Source organism: Dendrobium catenatum, unplaced genomic scaffold, assembly GCF_001605985.2.
Source record: "Dendrobium catenatum unplaced genomic scaffold, ASM160598v2 original_scaffold_246180, whole genome shotgun sequence".
Lineage (NCBI taxonomy): Eukaryota > Viridiplantae > Streptophyta > Magnoliopsida > Asparagales > Orchidaceae > Dendrobium > Dendrobium catenatum.
In genome coordinates, this window is record NW_021564586.1 from 72,951 (window position 1) to 91,177 (window position 18,227).

The 18,227-nt window shown below is 35.5% G+C and overlaps 1 protein-coding gene across 3 annotated transcripts in view; it reads right to left on the bottom strand.

Annotated features, from left to right (window-relative positions):
* The window catches only part of LOC110112752 (coilin), a 145,426-nt gene that overhangs the window by 1,076 nt on the left and 126,123 nt on the right, over positions 1-18,227 (bottom strand). For all 3 annotated transcript variants that reach the window (XM_020845065.2, XM_028692638.1, XM_028692639.1), the window contains 3 exons: positions 727-1,044; positions 377-448; positions 15-155 (listed from right to left, as the gene is read on the bottom strand). In XM_020845065.2, coding sequence (XP_020700724.1) covers positions 15-155; positions 377-448; positions 727-1,044 — 531 coding nt within the window. The remainder of the gene's footprint in view (positions 1-14; positions 156-376; positions 449-726; positions 1,045-18,227) is intronic.

Consider the following 18,227-nt stretch of genomic DNA (forward strand, 5'->3'; position numbering starts at 1 on the left):
ATGATTAGCATTACCTCTAAAGTTCCATCTTCTTTATAAAGGCTACTACTTTCTTGCCCTTCATCTAATCTCTCTTCCGATATAAGGGGGTATTCAGGGAGTGGAAGCAGGATAACTTTTGAAGAGCTGCAGTCATATGATGAAACCCTGCCAACCTGAAATAGTAAGTAAAACTCCAGATCACTAAGTTGTTATTTTTGCAAAGAGTGATAATTAAACTAAATATTTATAATCTCCATCAGATCCTATCGCAGCATAAATAAAGTAAATAAGAGAATAAATAACAAAACAAAATTTTTTCTTATCATGATGCATATTAGAAGATTATGCTGGTAGTCATGAATTTTTTTCAACATGTGCAAGGCCGAAATCATACTCGGAAAGTAGAAAGCTGTGGGCACCATGAAGATGATAGTTCAACAACACGGTAGACTAGTACATCACCTTCCTGTAACAAATCCAGATGTCAATTATCCGTGCAGACAGATGTTTCATAGCTCAGGTAAAGACAACTAGCAAGCAAAATAAATTAAGTAATGACACCGTTTTTAGTTGTGAAAAAAAAAAAAAAAAACGTTAGTACTCTTCTTTAGTAGGCAGTACTCTTCTTTAGTAGGCATGTTAGATCAAATGAAAATATATTCTTTACTAAGCTAAGACATTAAGGTGATATAGAAGAAAATTAACCGTAAGTACAAGCAAAATGATCAAGTCATGTTTGCATACCTCAGGAAAACGAAGAAGGGGCTTGAAGCTCTCAAATTCAAACGGCTGCTTAACTTCCTCAAATTCTTTAGCAACAGAATTTCCACTGCACCCATTAACCGGCTCTACTTGATTAACAATAGACTCTTTATAGGCTTCCACTTCTTCAATAGCGGATTTTTCATTAGAAACTTCAACTAGCTTTTCTTCCTTAGCATCACAAGATTTAACATTGCTTAAACAATTTGAAGTATCATCATCCCATTTGTTAAAGGTATCCTCTCGACCCCATTTTTGCCCCTTCTTCTTGCTCGTTGTCCCATTCCACTGAAGAGTTTTCTGGGCCGCAGAATGATTCATACAGTGAAGGTAAGCAGATTATTAATGGCCACATTCAAAAGAAAGCATTAATCAGCCAAAAGATTTCAACTTCAGTAAATAACTAGAAGCATCAAGAGGGAATGAGGAAAACTAGAGCCTGTATTTCCTTAACATATGCCACAAAAAAAGTGTGAAAGTACAGATTGCTTAAATGATTAACCAGCCCCCTCCTCTTTAATATTCATTTTCATATTCATATGAATATTCATAACTTTCTCATTTCGTATATATTACAATCGTCATAGGAGTCACCATCTAGTACCATAAAGGTACTCCTTTACTATTTCTTTTTCCATATCTTTTACCATTTTAACATGCACGAGTACAGCGTCCCAAGCTAGTACCATAAGGGGGTGAACTCCATCAATTCAGCATGCACAATCAATAACTCAATATAACAATCATATCATAATCATATCATCTCATTTCATCTTATTTCTATAACATATGAACTTTGTATAATAATGCCATAAGATGTAACATATAAATTATATGATCAATCATTGGACAAAAATAATATAATCGTGATCTAAATTGACAAGATTTTATAAATATGTTTGATCTTTCAAAACATATAATTGGAGAGAAAACAAAGGTATCACTACAATAAAGAACTATGAGTTACTTATTTGACTGTTTCTAAAATTTAATTTTTTTCCAAAACCTCAAGCTTTGTTTTGTTGCGACCCATGACCCCGAGATTGAGATTTTGATGATGACAAATAATGTCGCATGAACTACTATTCATTGAATATCATTTATTGATTGCTATTGTCCGTGAGTACTAACATTTCAGGAATATTACAAGCTACTCAGGACAACTGGAAGACTCAAGACTGGATAGATTAAGAGTGAGTCTGCCAATGTAATTTGTTATTTATTTTATTTTTTATTTTCTTGAGTCTGGCCACAAACTGCATGTAAGTCCGAGCAACCATGCACACACACAGGGGGAGAGGGTTTTAAAAGTAAAAAATGTAGATTTTATTTCTATGGTGATCGTACTGTACGACTTTATTTCATACTGTATGATCTGAGCTTGCAAAACGATTTCTGTGAATAGATCGTACCGTACGAATACTATCGTACTGTACGATGTGTTCCAAATCCAAAATCCTAGTCGTCAACTTAACTTAAGTAAGTTTTTCTAAGCCGTTCGTACTGTACGAAGGACTTCGTATTGTACGATTTATTTTAAATACTTACTTAAATTACCCGTGATTAGTGAATAAATCAAGGCTTAATTACTAATTGAAAATCGTACTGTACGAACACATTCGTACCATACGATGAATAGAGACAAATTCCGATCGTCTTGGATTATCCCTCGTTTTTTGTCGCATCGTACTGTATGATGTATATCGTACCATACGATAAACAGGGACGACATTTGATCGTCCCGACATTCGTCCTGGACGATGCCTTGATTTTGACAATTCGTACTATACGATGTATATCGTACCATACGATGAACAGAGACGACATTTGATCTTCCCGGCTATCATCCTGTACGAGCAGTAGTGTTGAGGATCGTACCGTACGATTTAGTATCATACCATACGATTAGATTTTGAACTGTTTGTAAAACTGCGTACCAGGACGAAGCCTGTTTATACATATCGTACTGTACGATGTGAAATCGTACTGTACGATTGTAATGGCTACTTTGAAAATTTTAGGAATTTTGGAGCCCGTTTTATCAAAATTAGTAATCTTTTTGTGAGAGAGAAAAAGAGGGAACATGATTAGAGAGGAAATCCTTGGGAGAGAGCTCTTAAGAAGTTTTTAGGGTTTGAGAGAGGAAGGAGAAGGTGAGCTTGGTGAGGGAGAAGAGGTGCGAGGGAGATCAAAAGGTTGCTCTGTTCTTACTGCATCTTGCTCCTCCTGTGGCCCGGGAAGAACTTGTGGGAGGCCCTATGAGGAGGAGACTCTTCTACATCCGTGACCTCGAAGGTACTATGCCTTCTCCAAGAGGGAGAAAAACAAGAAGGTACTCTACCATCACCAGGAGAGTGAAAACAGCGCTTGGTACTCCGTGTGAAAACCCGAAAAATGCCGTTTTAGACCTCGCACGCTTTTCAAAGCGCCGCGACGAGTTTTAAGTGAAAAATTCAATGTTGTCAGATTTCGACGGGAATAATTTTATAAAATTCTATGCAAAATTCTAAGAAATTTGATATATAGAACTTGTATTCAATTTCTCTTAAATTAAGAGATATAATTTTTAGAAGTTCAAAAATACCCAAAGTATCCCTAATGTTTATTCAAGCATGGGTTGTTTAAGTGAGGGCATAGAGGTCTTTTGGCAAAACCCATTATCCCTCTATACAAAAACCGAAACCCTTCTCTTCTCCCCCATTCGTTCGTGTGGCCCGAACCGAGCGGAGAAGAGGGAGGAGCGCGCGGGTAGGAGCCGATTTCGGCGAGCTTGGGAGCGGATTCCGGCGGCCAATCTTGGAGGAAAGCGTAGGGAAATCCAAGGGAAGGTTAAGGTATGTGTTTTGCAAGAGTTTTTCTTCCTTTCCCTTGAGTTTTCCCTGAGGAATGAAAACTAAAGTTTTGAGAAAACTTAAGTTTTCTTTAAGATTCTTTTGAGAAACGTTTAGGGAAGGTTAGGGGGATGTCTCTAAACCCTAATGTGTATTTTCTTTTATCAAAATATGAGTTTTGAAAATTAGGGTTTTGCTTAAAATTGATCTTCTTTGGAAATGCCTTCACAAATGATATTTCTAAGGGTATGGAGAAGTTTTTTATGGGAAGACATTGTAAGGTTTAAGCAAAGTCTTGAGTTTATGGATTTAGGGTTTTTCCCCAATCATGATATTTTTGATCCCCATGGTTTTCATAGGTTGTAGGGAGGATTTTAGAAGCAAATACATGGGTTTTGCATGATACTGTTGTCAAATTCTTTATTTTTGTCAAGTGAATGATCATACAAATTACATGTACATTTTATGGTCTTATATGATAAAGTTTATATTGTATGGAATGAGATGATATGAATATTATTTGAATGCTTGTATGTGCATGTTGAAAGGATGGAGTTCACCCCTTATGGTACTAGTTGGGGACGCTGTACTCGTGCACGATAAAATGGTAAAGGATATGGAAAAGGAAAATGGTAAAGGAGTACCTTTATGGTACAGACGGTGACTCCTGTGACGGTTGTATTATATACGAAAAGAGAAAGTTAAGTATAATGATATGAATATGGAAATAAAAATGAAAGATGTGGTTTATGATATGATATGTTTAATGTTATGTTAAGTATGAATCATCTTTATGTTATGTTCATGTAAAATTGGCATTTAACATATTGTTCAGTTGCCTTGTTTACTGTAGTTTAGAATTGTGTATTACTTACTGAGCTTTAGCTTAATGTTAGTTGTTAACATTTTCAGGTAAGCTTAAATTAATCATATAAGTAGAAGGGGCGGCAATGTTTATCGTAGAGGAGGAGCTCCGGAAGAAAGGTAAGGATGAAGAATATGTCTGCTTATATGTTTATGTGATTTCAAACTTTATTGTTATAGTGGCTCTTTCAAAATATTTTGGAAATTTATTTAGGGAATTGATAGATTTAGGAATTAGATACTTGACTTAACGTCCGACCTCTGTTCCCGCCTCGCCTACGCGAGCTCACCGGGCTGGGTCGTGACACTGCGCCACGCCGGGTTGGTGAAAGGGAGTATTGTAAGTGCTTCTCCGCCTTGCCGAGGGGGGCAAAAGGAGAGCTATAATTTGTAGTGAAATTCAAGGAGCAGAGGACTCTGGGGAGTGGACGTAGGTCATGGTTTGACCGAAACAACTATAAAATTCCGGTGTGCTTTTTCCTTATCGCTATTTACTTTTGCTTGCACTTAATTTTCATAATATTTTCTTGGTGAAATTTGTGGAAGAAAAGGATTCTATTGTTGCACGTTGATTTCAATTGGTTTTCCTTCGTAGTAGTTTAAATCTTCATGTTAAAAATTTAAAAACATCAAAAAATTAGAACTCCTGGTTAGGGTTTAATTATTGCTATAAAGTTTCATAATTCACCCCCCTCTTGTCGATTTAGTTATTTCAATTGGTATCAGGTATGTTTTCAAAAATAGTGTTTTAGAAAACCTTGAAAAAAATGATCATGTCGCATTTTGGAAATCGTAACACCGTGGAGGCTTATTCAATAACCCGTCCACCTCTTTTTAATAACATCTCGTTTGATTTCTGGAAAATTAGAATTTCTACCTTTTTGCAATCTATTGATTACTGCAAGTGGATGTTAGTCAATGATGGATATATTGCACCTTTTAAAACTATGAATGGAGTGAAGACTCCAGTACCTTTTAATGAATGGAGCAATGAGGATAGGGATTTAGCCCAATTGAATGCTAAGTATTTAAATTACTTTTTCTGTGCATTAAAGTCTGAGGATTATATGAGAGTTTCTACCTGTGCTACTGGTAAGGAGATTTGGGATAGACTATGCATTACATATAAAGGAACAAGTGAAGTAAAACAGTCTAGGCTTAACATTCTATTGCATGATTATGAACTCTTCCGTATGAAACCTAGCGAAATAATATCTGACATGTACACTAGGTTCATCCAAATCGTGACATCCTTGCATGCATTAGGTAGAGAGATTTCAAATTCGAAGAAAGTTAATAATATTCTAAGATGCTTACCTAGTTCCTACGATACTAAGATAAATGTTATCATTGAATCTAAAGACCTTAACGTTTATTATATTGATAATCTCCTTGGGTCACTCATTGCATACAAGCAAGGAGTGAGTCAAAGACAAAGTGATGCAGGTGAAAAAGAGCGAACGGTGGCATTAAAAGCAAACAATTCAAAAAGCGATAGCTCTGCAGGGGAGGAAGAAGATGATATAGCCTTGATGACTCGACAGTTCAAGAATTTTTTAAAGAGAAAATAAAGGCGTCATCAAAATGGCTGGAATAAAGGTGAAAGCTCTAAGTTTAATAAAGTTTCATCTGACACAATCTGTTTTGAGTGTAGGAAGCCAGGTCACCTTCGAGCTGATTGCCCCAACTTAAAGAGCCAACCAGCTAAAGAAAAGAGCGAGGACAAAGCCAAGTATAAAAAAGAAAAAATGAAGACACAAAAAGCTTTTTGGGCCGACTGTGCCTCAGAATCATCAGAAGAAGATGCAGAGGAGGTAACAAATTTATGTCTAATGGCTAATTATAATCTTGATCAATCGGATCAAGATGAGGTATGTCAGCTTTCATATGAAGATTTATTACTCATTTCTAAAAAAATTCATGACTCGTATAGGAAATTGAAAAAGATGCATTCTAGTCTTAATATTGAATTTAATAATTTACAAACTGAGCATGCTAACTTAGTCAAAGAAAATTCTGATTTAGATAGAGATCATATACTACTTCTTAATGAGTATGATGCATTAAATAAGAAGCATATTGAACTAACTGAAATGCATGAAACCTTGAAAACCACTCATGTCGAACTAGAAGAGGCTTTTCATAGATTAGACAAACTTGCACTAGAAGTAGATCACAATGAGCATTTGTTAAAAATAGAAGTTCATGGATTGACATATCAAAACAACACTTTTAAAGAAAAAATCAAAGAACTAGAAAAAGAAATTGCATCACTCACATTAGCCCAACCTAGTCAACCCCCAACACAGCATGTATCACACAACTTTAGGAAGAGGCATCATCACCCACATAGGTTAGTGAATCTATTTCCTGGTGTTAGGTGCTTCTCTTATGGCATTCTAGGTCACATAGCCCGCACTTGCAATTCACCATAGGACACACTTAGTATGGAGACCTAAAGTGCATCCATCACAGCATAACATGCATACATCTCATTCATGCAAGCATAATGAGGAACCCAAACTCACTTGGGTTCAGAAATCTAATCCTTGAATGAAATTGTAGGGATGCTATCACAAAAGACCTAGTGAGAGCATGTGGTATCTGGATAGTGGCTGCTCGCTACACATGACTGGAGATATGAAAGAAGTTCATTCTACTGGAGACCAGAACTGGAGGCAAAGTAACATTGGGAGACAACACTACCAAGAAAGTGATAGGCTCAGGTACTATTGGTAGTGCAAATAATTTTTTAATTGAAAATGTCTTATTAGTTGATGGTTTAAAGCATAACTTACTTAGCATTAATCAATTGTGTGACAAAAGTTTTGATAATAAATTTTTGTCTGACAAATGCCTAATTAGTTTAAATGATAAACTAGTTTTAGAAGAAAAATGAATGAACAATGTTTACATGTTAGACCTTGATTGCATTGATAGTTCAAATTCATTTTGTTTGAAAACAATTGTTGATGACTCGTGGCTATGGCATAGGAGACTATGTCATGCTTGTATGAAAATACTTAGAAACATCACTCAGAAAAACCTAGTTAGAGGCGTATCTAAGTTAGACTTTACTAAGGATCACTTATATGATGCTTGCCAACTAGGAAAACAAGTCAAATCATCATTTCATTCAATTAGAGATATGATTACCTCTAGACCATTAGAAATCCTACACATTGACTTATTTGGACCCGTTAGTACAGCCAACCTAGGTGGAAAAAATTATGAATTTGTGATTGTAGATGACTTCACTAGGTTCACTTGGGTAAGATTCTTAGCACATAGAATGAGTCTTTTGAGGAATTTAAGGTATTCTCCATATGGATTCAACGAAAATTAGGTTGAGAGATATGAATATAACATAATTTCTCAGCCTCTAGAACACCTCAATAAAATGGTATAGCAGAAAAGAAGAATAGAACTTTGGTAGAAGCTGCTAGGGCAATGTTAGCGGAGTACACCCTTCCTAGATACTTTTGGGCAGAATCAGTCAACATAACGTGTTATGTTTTAAATAGGGTAAACATTATATCTAAGCTGAATAAAACTTCTTATGAACTCCTTAAGGGTAGGACACCGAATCTTTCATACTTACATGTCTTTGGGTGCAAGTGCTTCATCTTGAATAATGACAAACATCCCTTAGGAAAATTCGATCCCAAGTCTGATGAGGGTGTCTTCTTGGGTTATTCGTCTGTAGGTAAGGCCTATAGAATATTTAATAAGAGAACCCTAGTAGTAGAAGAGTCCACCCATGTAGTATTTGATGAATCAGATAAGCCCTCTGAATATAAAATTGAAGATGATGAAATAGAGACAATTCAAGGAGTAGAGACTATGACCCTAGAAGAAAGGGTAAAACCTCAAGAAGATTTTCCTAGAGAATGGAGATATTCTTCTAGTCATCCTAAAGATTTAATTTTAGGAGACCCTTCAGAAGGTGTAAGAACTAGGCATGGACTTAGGAAAGTGGTTAGTCATTTAGCATTCATCTCTATGATAGAACCTACAAGTATAGATCAAGCCTTAGGAGATGAATTTTGAATTCTAACAATACAAGAAGAGCTGAACCAATTCACCAGGAATGATGTTTAGAAGTTAGTCAAGAGACCTAAAGAACAAAGTGTTGTTGGAACAAAATGGGTCTTCAAAAATAAGGTGAATGATTCAGGTATAATAATAAGAAATAAAACCAGATTAGTAGCTAAGGGGTACAACCAAATTGAGGGAATATATTTTAAAGAAACCTTTGCCCCTGTTGTTAGACTAGAAGCCATAAGAGTGGTCTTAGCTTTTGCTTGTTTCAAGAACTTCAAACTATATCAAATGGATGTAAATAGTGCTTTTTTGAATGGGTAATTAAGGAAGATATCTATGTTGAGCAATCCACCAGATTTGAAAGTTCACAATTTCCAAACCATGTATTCAAATTAAAAAAGGTACTTTATGGATTAAAGCAAGCACCTAGAGCATGGTGCGAAAGACAGCTCATTCATATTGGATAGAGGATTTGAAAAGAGTAGTGTAGATACTACACTCTTTTTACAAAAAATCAAAAAAGAAATTCTCATTGTTCAAATTTATGTGGATGACATCTTATTTGGATATTCAGATAAAAACTTGTGTGATTAATTCTCAAAAACAACGAGTAATGAGTTTGAAATGAGCATGATAGGAGAACTTAATTACTTTCTTGGCTTTAATGTAAAACAAATGGATAACGGAACTTTTCTTAGCCAAACAAAGTACATTAAGAATAGTTTGAAAAAATACGAAATGGAGAGTGCTAAACCCATGAACACTCCAATGAGCTCAACAATTCAATTAGACAAAGATCCTAGAGTAAAATCAGTATATTAAAAAAAGTATAGAGGAATGATTGGATCCCTTCTTTACCTGACTGTCAGTAGACCAGACATAATGTTTAGTGTGTGCCTCTATGCTAGTTTTCAAGCCGATCCTAAAGAGTCTCACTTAACTGCGGTCAAGAGAATCCTTAGATATTTGCTAGGCACCCAGAACTTAGGAATTTGGTATTCTAGGCACAACACTTCCTTTGAAATCTTAGGGTACTCAGATTCTAATTTTGCACGATGTAGGATAGATAGAATAAACAGCTCTGGTACCTGCCAATTCATAGGACAGTCATTAGTTTCTTGGTCTAGTAGGAAGCAAAATTCAGTAGCCCTTTCCACGGCCGAGGAAGAATATATTGCATTAGGAAGTTGCGTTGCACAAGTACTATGGTTAAAACAACACATTCTTGATCTTGGCCTACCTGTAAGAACCATCTCAATCATGTATGACAATACAAGTGCAATTTGCATCTCTAAGAACCCAATTCAGCACTCTCAAACGAAACACATAGACATTAGACACCATTTCATAAGAGATCATGTTGCTAAGGGAGATATAGAATTGCATCACATCACTACACAAGAACAATTGGCTGATATATTCACAAAACCACTAGAATTCGACACTTTTAGCACCTTGAGGATTAGATTAGGTGTCATAGACATTAATGCATAAAAAAATCTCTTCTAAGGTTGTTCCAGATCATCACACACTCACTACACGAAACCACAAAAATTTGACATTTCATTATCGTACTGTACGATCCTTTATCGTACTGTACGATATATTTAATCTACACAATACATAACCATGTGCAAATTTTGCCTCTATTGATCGTACTGTATGATCTCCATCATACTATACGATACAGCTGGCTGGAATTAATCCGTCTGGTACGACTTTATTGCTCATCGTACGGTACGATATCTCCTCTTCATATTGTACGATCCACGTCAGTGAACGGATGGGGACAAATTAACTCGGGTTGGTACTATATAATTGGTGTTCGAACTGTACGATGACTCCACTTCGTACTGTACGATCCACCTGAGCAAAACATATGAGAACGAAGTAAATATGTCTGGTACAATATAATTGTAGTTTGTACTGTACGATACACCTGTTCGTACAGTACGAAACTTTTCGTCAAATGTCGTATCAACGACCCTCGGGACGATCGAAATCCTTCTGATCGTACGGTACGATATCCATCGTACGATACGAGTTGACCACCTTGTTCCGAAATGACCCGTCAGAACATTTTTACCAATCGTACTGTACGAAACACGATCGTACTGTACGATGTTGGAAAAAGTCTATAAATTTTACTCACTTGCAACTCACTTCACTCACATCTGTTCCTTCTCACCTTTCACTCAGCCTCTACACGATGTCTAGTTCCAGCAAGAGGAGTCGTTTTGTAGCTGGAAGCTTGTCTTCCTCTAGCCGTCACAGCGCTCGCTTTCTAGGTGCTGAAAATTAAGAGGCATATCACAAGTATAAAGCCTGCAAGATTACGCCATCCAAAAAGCTCAATCAGTCTGTTCTGAATTTTGCGGTATTAAACCTTTTGCTTCCACCACCTTCCAGTTCCTCCTCACCCTGGCCTTCCCCTACAACTCTGAACTTCTTTTGAAATTTCTAGCAAATCTAACCTACACCGACAACCTAACTTTCCACACCGTCTGTCGCCAAAATGTCAAAATTACCAAAGCCAACATCGCCCAATACATTGGGTTATCTACTGAAGGGCCTAGGATTCGTTCTTTCTAATAAACGAATTTGACTGGAGTGATGTTAATCGTATCCTTAGGAACGCCGCATTCTATCAACACCAACCACTGTCCAATCACTCAACCGAAATGCCAGAATTATTCAACATGTCCTTAGAACCTCTATAACACCCAAAGCTGGCGACCGGTTCAACATGACCCCAACTTTATCTGTCGTTACCTAGCTTATCATGACCAACACCAAATTCGATGAGGCAGATCTGCTTATTGACTACATTCATCATATGACTTTCATTCACCTCCCAACTACTCGCCGGAAACAAAATCTTGCTCTTGGTCATCTTATAGGATATATCCTTCAAAATAAATACCAACTAACATATCCTGGTAAACCCAATAATCTTCCAATCTTTTATACGGATGCATCTTTCCGTATTCTTTTCCAACGGGGACAAGAGCTAGAAGAACCCGTCTTTGATGAAGAAGAAGGAGAAGATGACCCCGCAGCAGCTCCAGCTCGACCACGACGACATGCAGCACCCCGAGCACCTGCACCAGCTTATCCTCACGATGATTTGGTCGAACGTTTCGACCAACTTCAGACTCGTCTCGATACGCACATACAAGAGCAACATCAGCAACACGAGGCCGACATGCAATGGTTTGGGAAACGCTTCACCGCGATTGATCAAAGATTTGACATAATCCTTCACTATTTTCAGCCAAACCCACCTCCACCTCCAAGTGATCAGGATCCTTCCCTTTGAACTGTATGTGTTGTATTTTTCATTCTTAGTTTTATTTGCTTTTCTTTTTGGTGCTGTCAAAAGGGGGAGAAGATTGTTGTAGTTTGTTTATGTAGTAGTTTCATTTTGCATTTTAATAGAATGCATTTCATCTCCTTTCTTGTCTTGTCTAGTTCGTAATTTTTTTTCTATTAACAAATATATATATATATAGGTTGAAAGTTTTGCGACCCATGACCCCGAGTTTGAGATTTTGATGATGACAAATAATGTCGCATGAACTACTATTCATTAAATATCATTTATTGTTTGCTATTGTTCGTGAGTACTAACATTTCAGGAAGATCACAAGCTACTCAGGACAACTGGAAGACTCAAGACTGGATAGATTAAGAGTGAGTCTGACAATGTAATTTATTATTTATTTTATTTTTTATTTTCTTGAGTCTGGCCACAAACTGTATGTAAGTCTGAGCAACCATGCACACACACAGGGGGAGAGGATTTTAAAAGTAAAAAATGTAGATCTTCTTTCTCTGGTGATCGTACTGTACAACTTTATTTCGTACTATACGATCTGAACTTGTAAAACGATTTCTGTGAATAGATCGTACCGTACGAATACTATCGTACTGTACGATGTGTTCCAAATCCAAAACCCTAGCCGTCAAATTAACTTAAGTAAGTTTTTCTCAGCCGTTCGTACTGTACGAAGGAGTTCGTACTGTACGATTTATTTTAAATACTTAAATTACCCCGTGATTAGTGGAATAAATCAAGGCTTAATTACTAATTGAAAATCGTACTGCACGAACACATTTGTACCATACGATGAATAGAGACGAATTCTGATCGTCCCGGATATCGTCCTGGATGATCCCTCATTTTTTGTCGCATTGTACTGTACAATGTATATCATACCATACGATGAACAGAGACGACATTTGATCGTCCCGGAATTCGTTCTAGACGATGCCTTGATTTTGACCATTCGTACTGTACGATGTATATCGTACCATACGATGAACAGAGATAACATTTGATCGTCCCAGCTATCATCCTGTACGAGCAATAGTGTTGAGGATCGTACCGTACGATTTAGTATCGTACCGTATGATTAGATTTTGAACTATTGGTACAACTACGTACCAGGACGAAGCATGTTTATACATATCATACTGTACAATGTGAAATCATACTGTACGATTGTAACATCTACATTGATAATTTCAGGAATTTTGGAGCCCGTTTTATGTATCAAAATTAGTAATCATTTTGTGAGAGAGAAAAAGAGGAAACGTGATTAGAGAGGAAATCCTTGGGAGAGAGCTCTTGAGAAGTTTTTAGGGTTTGAGAGGGGAAGGAAAATGTGAGCTTGGTGAGGGAGAAGAGGTGTGAGGGAGATCACACAGTTGCTCTATTCTTGCTGCATCTTGCTCCTCCTGTGGCCCGGGAAGAACTTGTGGGAGGCTCTCTGAGGAGGAGACTCTTCTATATCCGTGACCTCAAAGGTACTCTGACTTCTCTAGGAGGGAGAAAAACGAGAAGGTAGTATGCCGTCACCAGGAGGGTGAAAACAGCGCTTGGCACTCCGCCAAGCCGGGTTAGTGAAAGGGAGTATTGTAAGGGCTTCTCCGCCTTGCCGAGGGGGAAAAAGGAGAGTTATAGTTTGTAGTGAAATTCCAGGAGCGGAGGACTCCGGGGAGTGGACGTAGGTCATGGTTTGACCGAACCACTATAAAATTCTGGTGTGCTTTTTCCTTATCGCTATTTACTTTTGCTTGCACTTAATTTTCATAATATTTACTTGGTGAAATTTGTGGAAGAAAAGGATTCTATTGTTGCACGTTGATTTCAATTGGTTTGCCTTCGTAGTAGTTTAAATTATTTCATGTTTTAGATCCCAATACTAATCTCAACTTTTATTGTTCAAATAACATTAATAAGATCTTAAATCTTAAACTTAGAGTTCTTAATTCTAAAATAATATCAATGATTCCGATTCTTTTTATTATGTTCTAATCTACTTCCAACGTTTCTAAAGAGAGTACATTAATAATCCTAACATAAAAGAGTCCTTATGCATTCCAAAACTCTCCTTACTCAACATTAACCTTAATTCATAATCATTAATATAAAGAAATCATTAACATAAATAAATGTCTAATCTAAATTCCTTTTCATTAAGTGACATGAATATCATTACCATAAATCAATGTCATTAACATAAACAAATGTCATTAACATAAATTCTTTAATCTATCATTAGCCTAAATTCTTAACTGACATTACTATAATTATTTTCGAATTTATTAATTTTAAAAATTAGAAAAATATCATTTTGTGCGAAAAATCCAATTTATACCCTTAGAAACCTTCTTAGGATTCTTCGGAACTATATTTGTAAAAGCACTTTCAAAATTTCCAACTTTAGAGAAAAACCCAAATTTTAGGAAGCCAAAACTTCATTAATCTTCTTATTTCAACATGTCAAATCTTTCCTTTCAATTAAATAAATAATTAAAACTTTCCAAATTTCGGATTTAAATTAATTAAAATTTTCGGAAAAATAATATTTCATGAAAAACTCAAAATTTCACCATTATAATATTCCTAAGACCCATAGAAATAAATTTTGTTAAGAAATTTTCATAAAATAATCAATATTTGGAAAATCCTAAGTTTTGAAACCCTAAAATTTTTTGGGGAAAATTATGTTTCATTGATAGTTTAGGATTTAAACTTTGGTATTTGGGTAGGAGTCGTACTAGAAATGATGTAAGTGTTATTATAGATAAGAGTTTAAAGGACAATGTTATAAAAACTAATAGGATTGAAGATAGTATTATAGCTTTAAAAATTGTTGTTGATGATAAGATTGTTAATATTATAAGTGCTTATGCTCCTCAAGTATGTTTGGATATGAGTTCTAAATTAAATTTTTGGAATGACTTAGAAGAATTAATACAAAAGATACCTATTGAAGAAAGAGTTTTTATTGGAGGAGATTTAAATGGACATGTTGATAGAGAGGTAGATGATTTTAAAAGCATTCATGATGGCCATGGATTTGGAACGACGAATGAAGGTGGCAAGACTATATTAGATTTTTGTTTAGCTTAATATTTTTCAATTGCTAATACTTTATTTAAGAAAGGAATGAGCATCTCATCACTTATAAAAATGAATATAGTACAACCCAGATTGACTATTTTCTTATTAGAAAATTAAATCGTTTAGATTGCAAAGATTGTAAAGTTATTCCGAGTGAAAATTTATGTACCCAACATCGATTATTAGTTTTGGACTTTAAGATAAAGGGGCATAAAATAAAAAATAAAGTAAAACAATTTTCTAGGATTAAATGGGGGCATTTAAAGAATATTAACAAAAAATATTTTTGGAGATAAGATTTTAGATCGTAAGATTTTGTCTGTGCATGAGAATGCTAATATTATGTGGGAAAAAGTGGCTAGTGATATTAAGAATATTGCAAAAGATGTCCTTGGAGTATCAAAGGGAAAAGCTCCTAATAGTAAAAATAGTTGGTGGTGGAATCCTAATGTGCAAAAAAAAATTAAAAATAAGAAGCTTTGTTATAAAAATTGGTTTAATTTTAAAAATTCCGATAATTGGGAAATATATAAAGTTGCTCGTAAGGATGCTAAGAAAGCCATATGCGATGCAAAGACATTAGCTTTTAGTGATTTATATAATAGATTAGATACTAAAGAGGGAGAAAGATATATGTATAAGTTAGCCAAACAAAGAGATAGGAGTAGTAAGGATTTAGTTCAAGTGAAGTGTATTAAAGATGAAGATCAAAAAAATACTTTTCTTAGAAGATGATATTCAACAAAGATGGATGAGATATTTTGCTAAACTTTTTAATGAAGATTGTGAAAATAAGATTGACTATAGTGACCTTAGCACCCTAAATGAAAATAAAGATTTCTATTTTTATCGGCGTATTAGTAAAACTGAAGTTAGAGAGGCTTTAAAGAAAATGAAGGGTGGAAAAGCTGTTGGACCTGATGATATCCCAATAGAGGTGTGGAAATGCTTAGGAGATGAAGGAATTTCATGGCTTACTAAACTTTTTAATACTATTTTGAAGACTAAAAAGATGCCAGATGAGTGGAGAATGAGTATGTTAATTCCTATTTTTAAGAATAAAGGTGATGCACAAGATTGTGCGAATTATAGAGGTATTAAGTTAATGTGTCATACTTTAAAACTATGGGAGCGAGTTATGGAGCATAGGTTGCGGCGTGATACTAATGTTTCTCAAAATCAATTTGGATTCATGCCGGGTAGGTCGACTATGGAAGCCATACATTTATTAAGAGGTTTGATGGAGAAATATAGAGAAAATAAGGAGGATCTACATATGATATTTATTGATTTAGAAAAAGCATATGATAAAGTTCCAAGAGAAGTGCTATGGAGAGTTCTTAAAAAGAAAGGAGTCAATAATGCTTATATTCAAATCATTAAAGATATGTATGCAGGAGCTATTACATGTGTTCAAACACAAGGTGGTTTGACCAAGTATTTCCCTATTTCGGTTGGGTTACATCAAGGATCAGCCTTAAGCCCATATCTTTTTACTTTAGTCATGGATGTTCTCACTAGACATTTGCAAGAGGATGTACCTTGGTGTATGCTTTTTGCTGATGATATTCTTCTTGTTGATAAGACTAGAGAGGGAGTTGAAGGTAAACTTGAATTATGGAGGTCAACCTTAGAGTCTAAAGGTTTTCGCTTGAGTAGATCTAAAACGGAATATATGGAGTGTAATTTTAGTAGTAATAGACCTAGTGAGGGGATTGTGACTTTGGGCTATCAAGTCATTAATAAGAGTACACATTTTAGATATCTTGGATCTATTGTTCAAAGTGATGGTGAAATAGATGGGGATATTATTAGCAGAATTCAAGTTGGATGGTTGAAGTGAAGGAATGCATCGGGCTTGTTATGTGATAGAAATATACCCCTTAAACTTAAGGGAAAATTCTATAAGATGGTAGTGAGGCCTATAATGCTTTATGGTGCTGAATGTTGGTCATTAAAAGAAAAACATAACTAAGTTAAGTGTGGCAGAGATGAGGATGCTCAGGTGGATGAGTGGCTTTACCCTTAGAGATAGGATACGAAATGAACATATACGTGAAAAAGTTGGAGTAACTCCAGTAGAAGATAAGATTAGAGAGAGTTGCCTTAAATGGTTTGGTCACATAAAAAGGCGGCCTTCCGATGATCCGGTTAGGAGAGTAGAGGCATTAGATTTGACTTGTGTTAAGAAAGGTAGGGGTATACCTAAAAAAACTTGGTTAGAAAATATTAGGAATGACCTTTCATTATTAGATTGAAATGAGAATTTGACTTTTAATAGGACACAATGGAGAAAAAGGATTCATGTAGCCGACCCCACGTAGTGGGATAAAGGCTTGATGTTGTTGTATTGTTAGGAACTCTTCCTCAATCTTCCCTAACAATCTTCTTGAAAAACATCAAGTTTTAGAGAAACCCTAGATCCTTCTCAATCAAAAATCTTTGAGAAAAGTGGAAAAATAATAATTCTAATATATACATTAGCCTTCCCTTAGTCTCCTCTACATTTTCTATGAATTTGCTCGCCAGAAAACCTCAGTCGGAGCCGCCCGTACCCCCAAGCTATCCGCCTTCTCTTCGTGCATTCGGGCGGAAGAAATGAAATGGGGACCGAATAGAATTCGGTCCCCTTAACAGAAAGGGATTTTCATAATACCAATTTTTCCCTCACTTAATTCATCTTGGCTTTAATACAATAGGGGTATAATAGGTATTATAAAACTTCTACTAATTTTAATTTCTAAATTAAGCAAAATTAAATATAGGTTTTATATATCAAATCACTCAGAATTTTGCATAGAATTTTATAAAATTAATTTCGTCGAAATCCAACAACTTTGAAATTTTCACTTAAATCTCGCTGCGACGCATTGAAAAGCGTACGATGTCTAAAACTGGCATTATTCGGGTTTTATAGCCTTATCCAATTAAAATACTAATTAATTTCAAAAGGACATGCATATCGGATATGCGTGTACGTTGAAAAACGAAAAAAAAATCGAAAAAAGATGAGTCATATTTACTTTCGCGACTGCGCGCGAGGTTCTCTCATTTTCGAACCCGCGAGCCATTTACATTGATGGTAGTTTACTAGAAAATATGATATTAGGGCATCAATTATTTTGCATTTGTAATGCTTTGATTTTTTATTCATCTATTAAAAAAATCATGTTATTATAGTTTGTATGTCTTCTTAAATGGAGAAAAAAAAAGAAATTTAGCTCTCATATGTTATTCAATAAACATGCCATCAAATCATGCAACAACATAATTAGTGGAATCATGCCACAAAATTCTTATTAGGCAACAAGTTTTAACTCTTCCTTTGACTC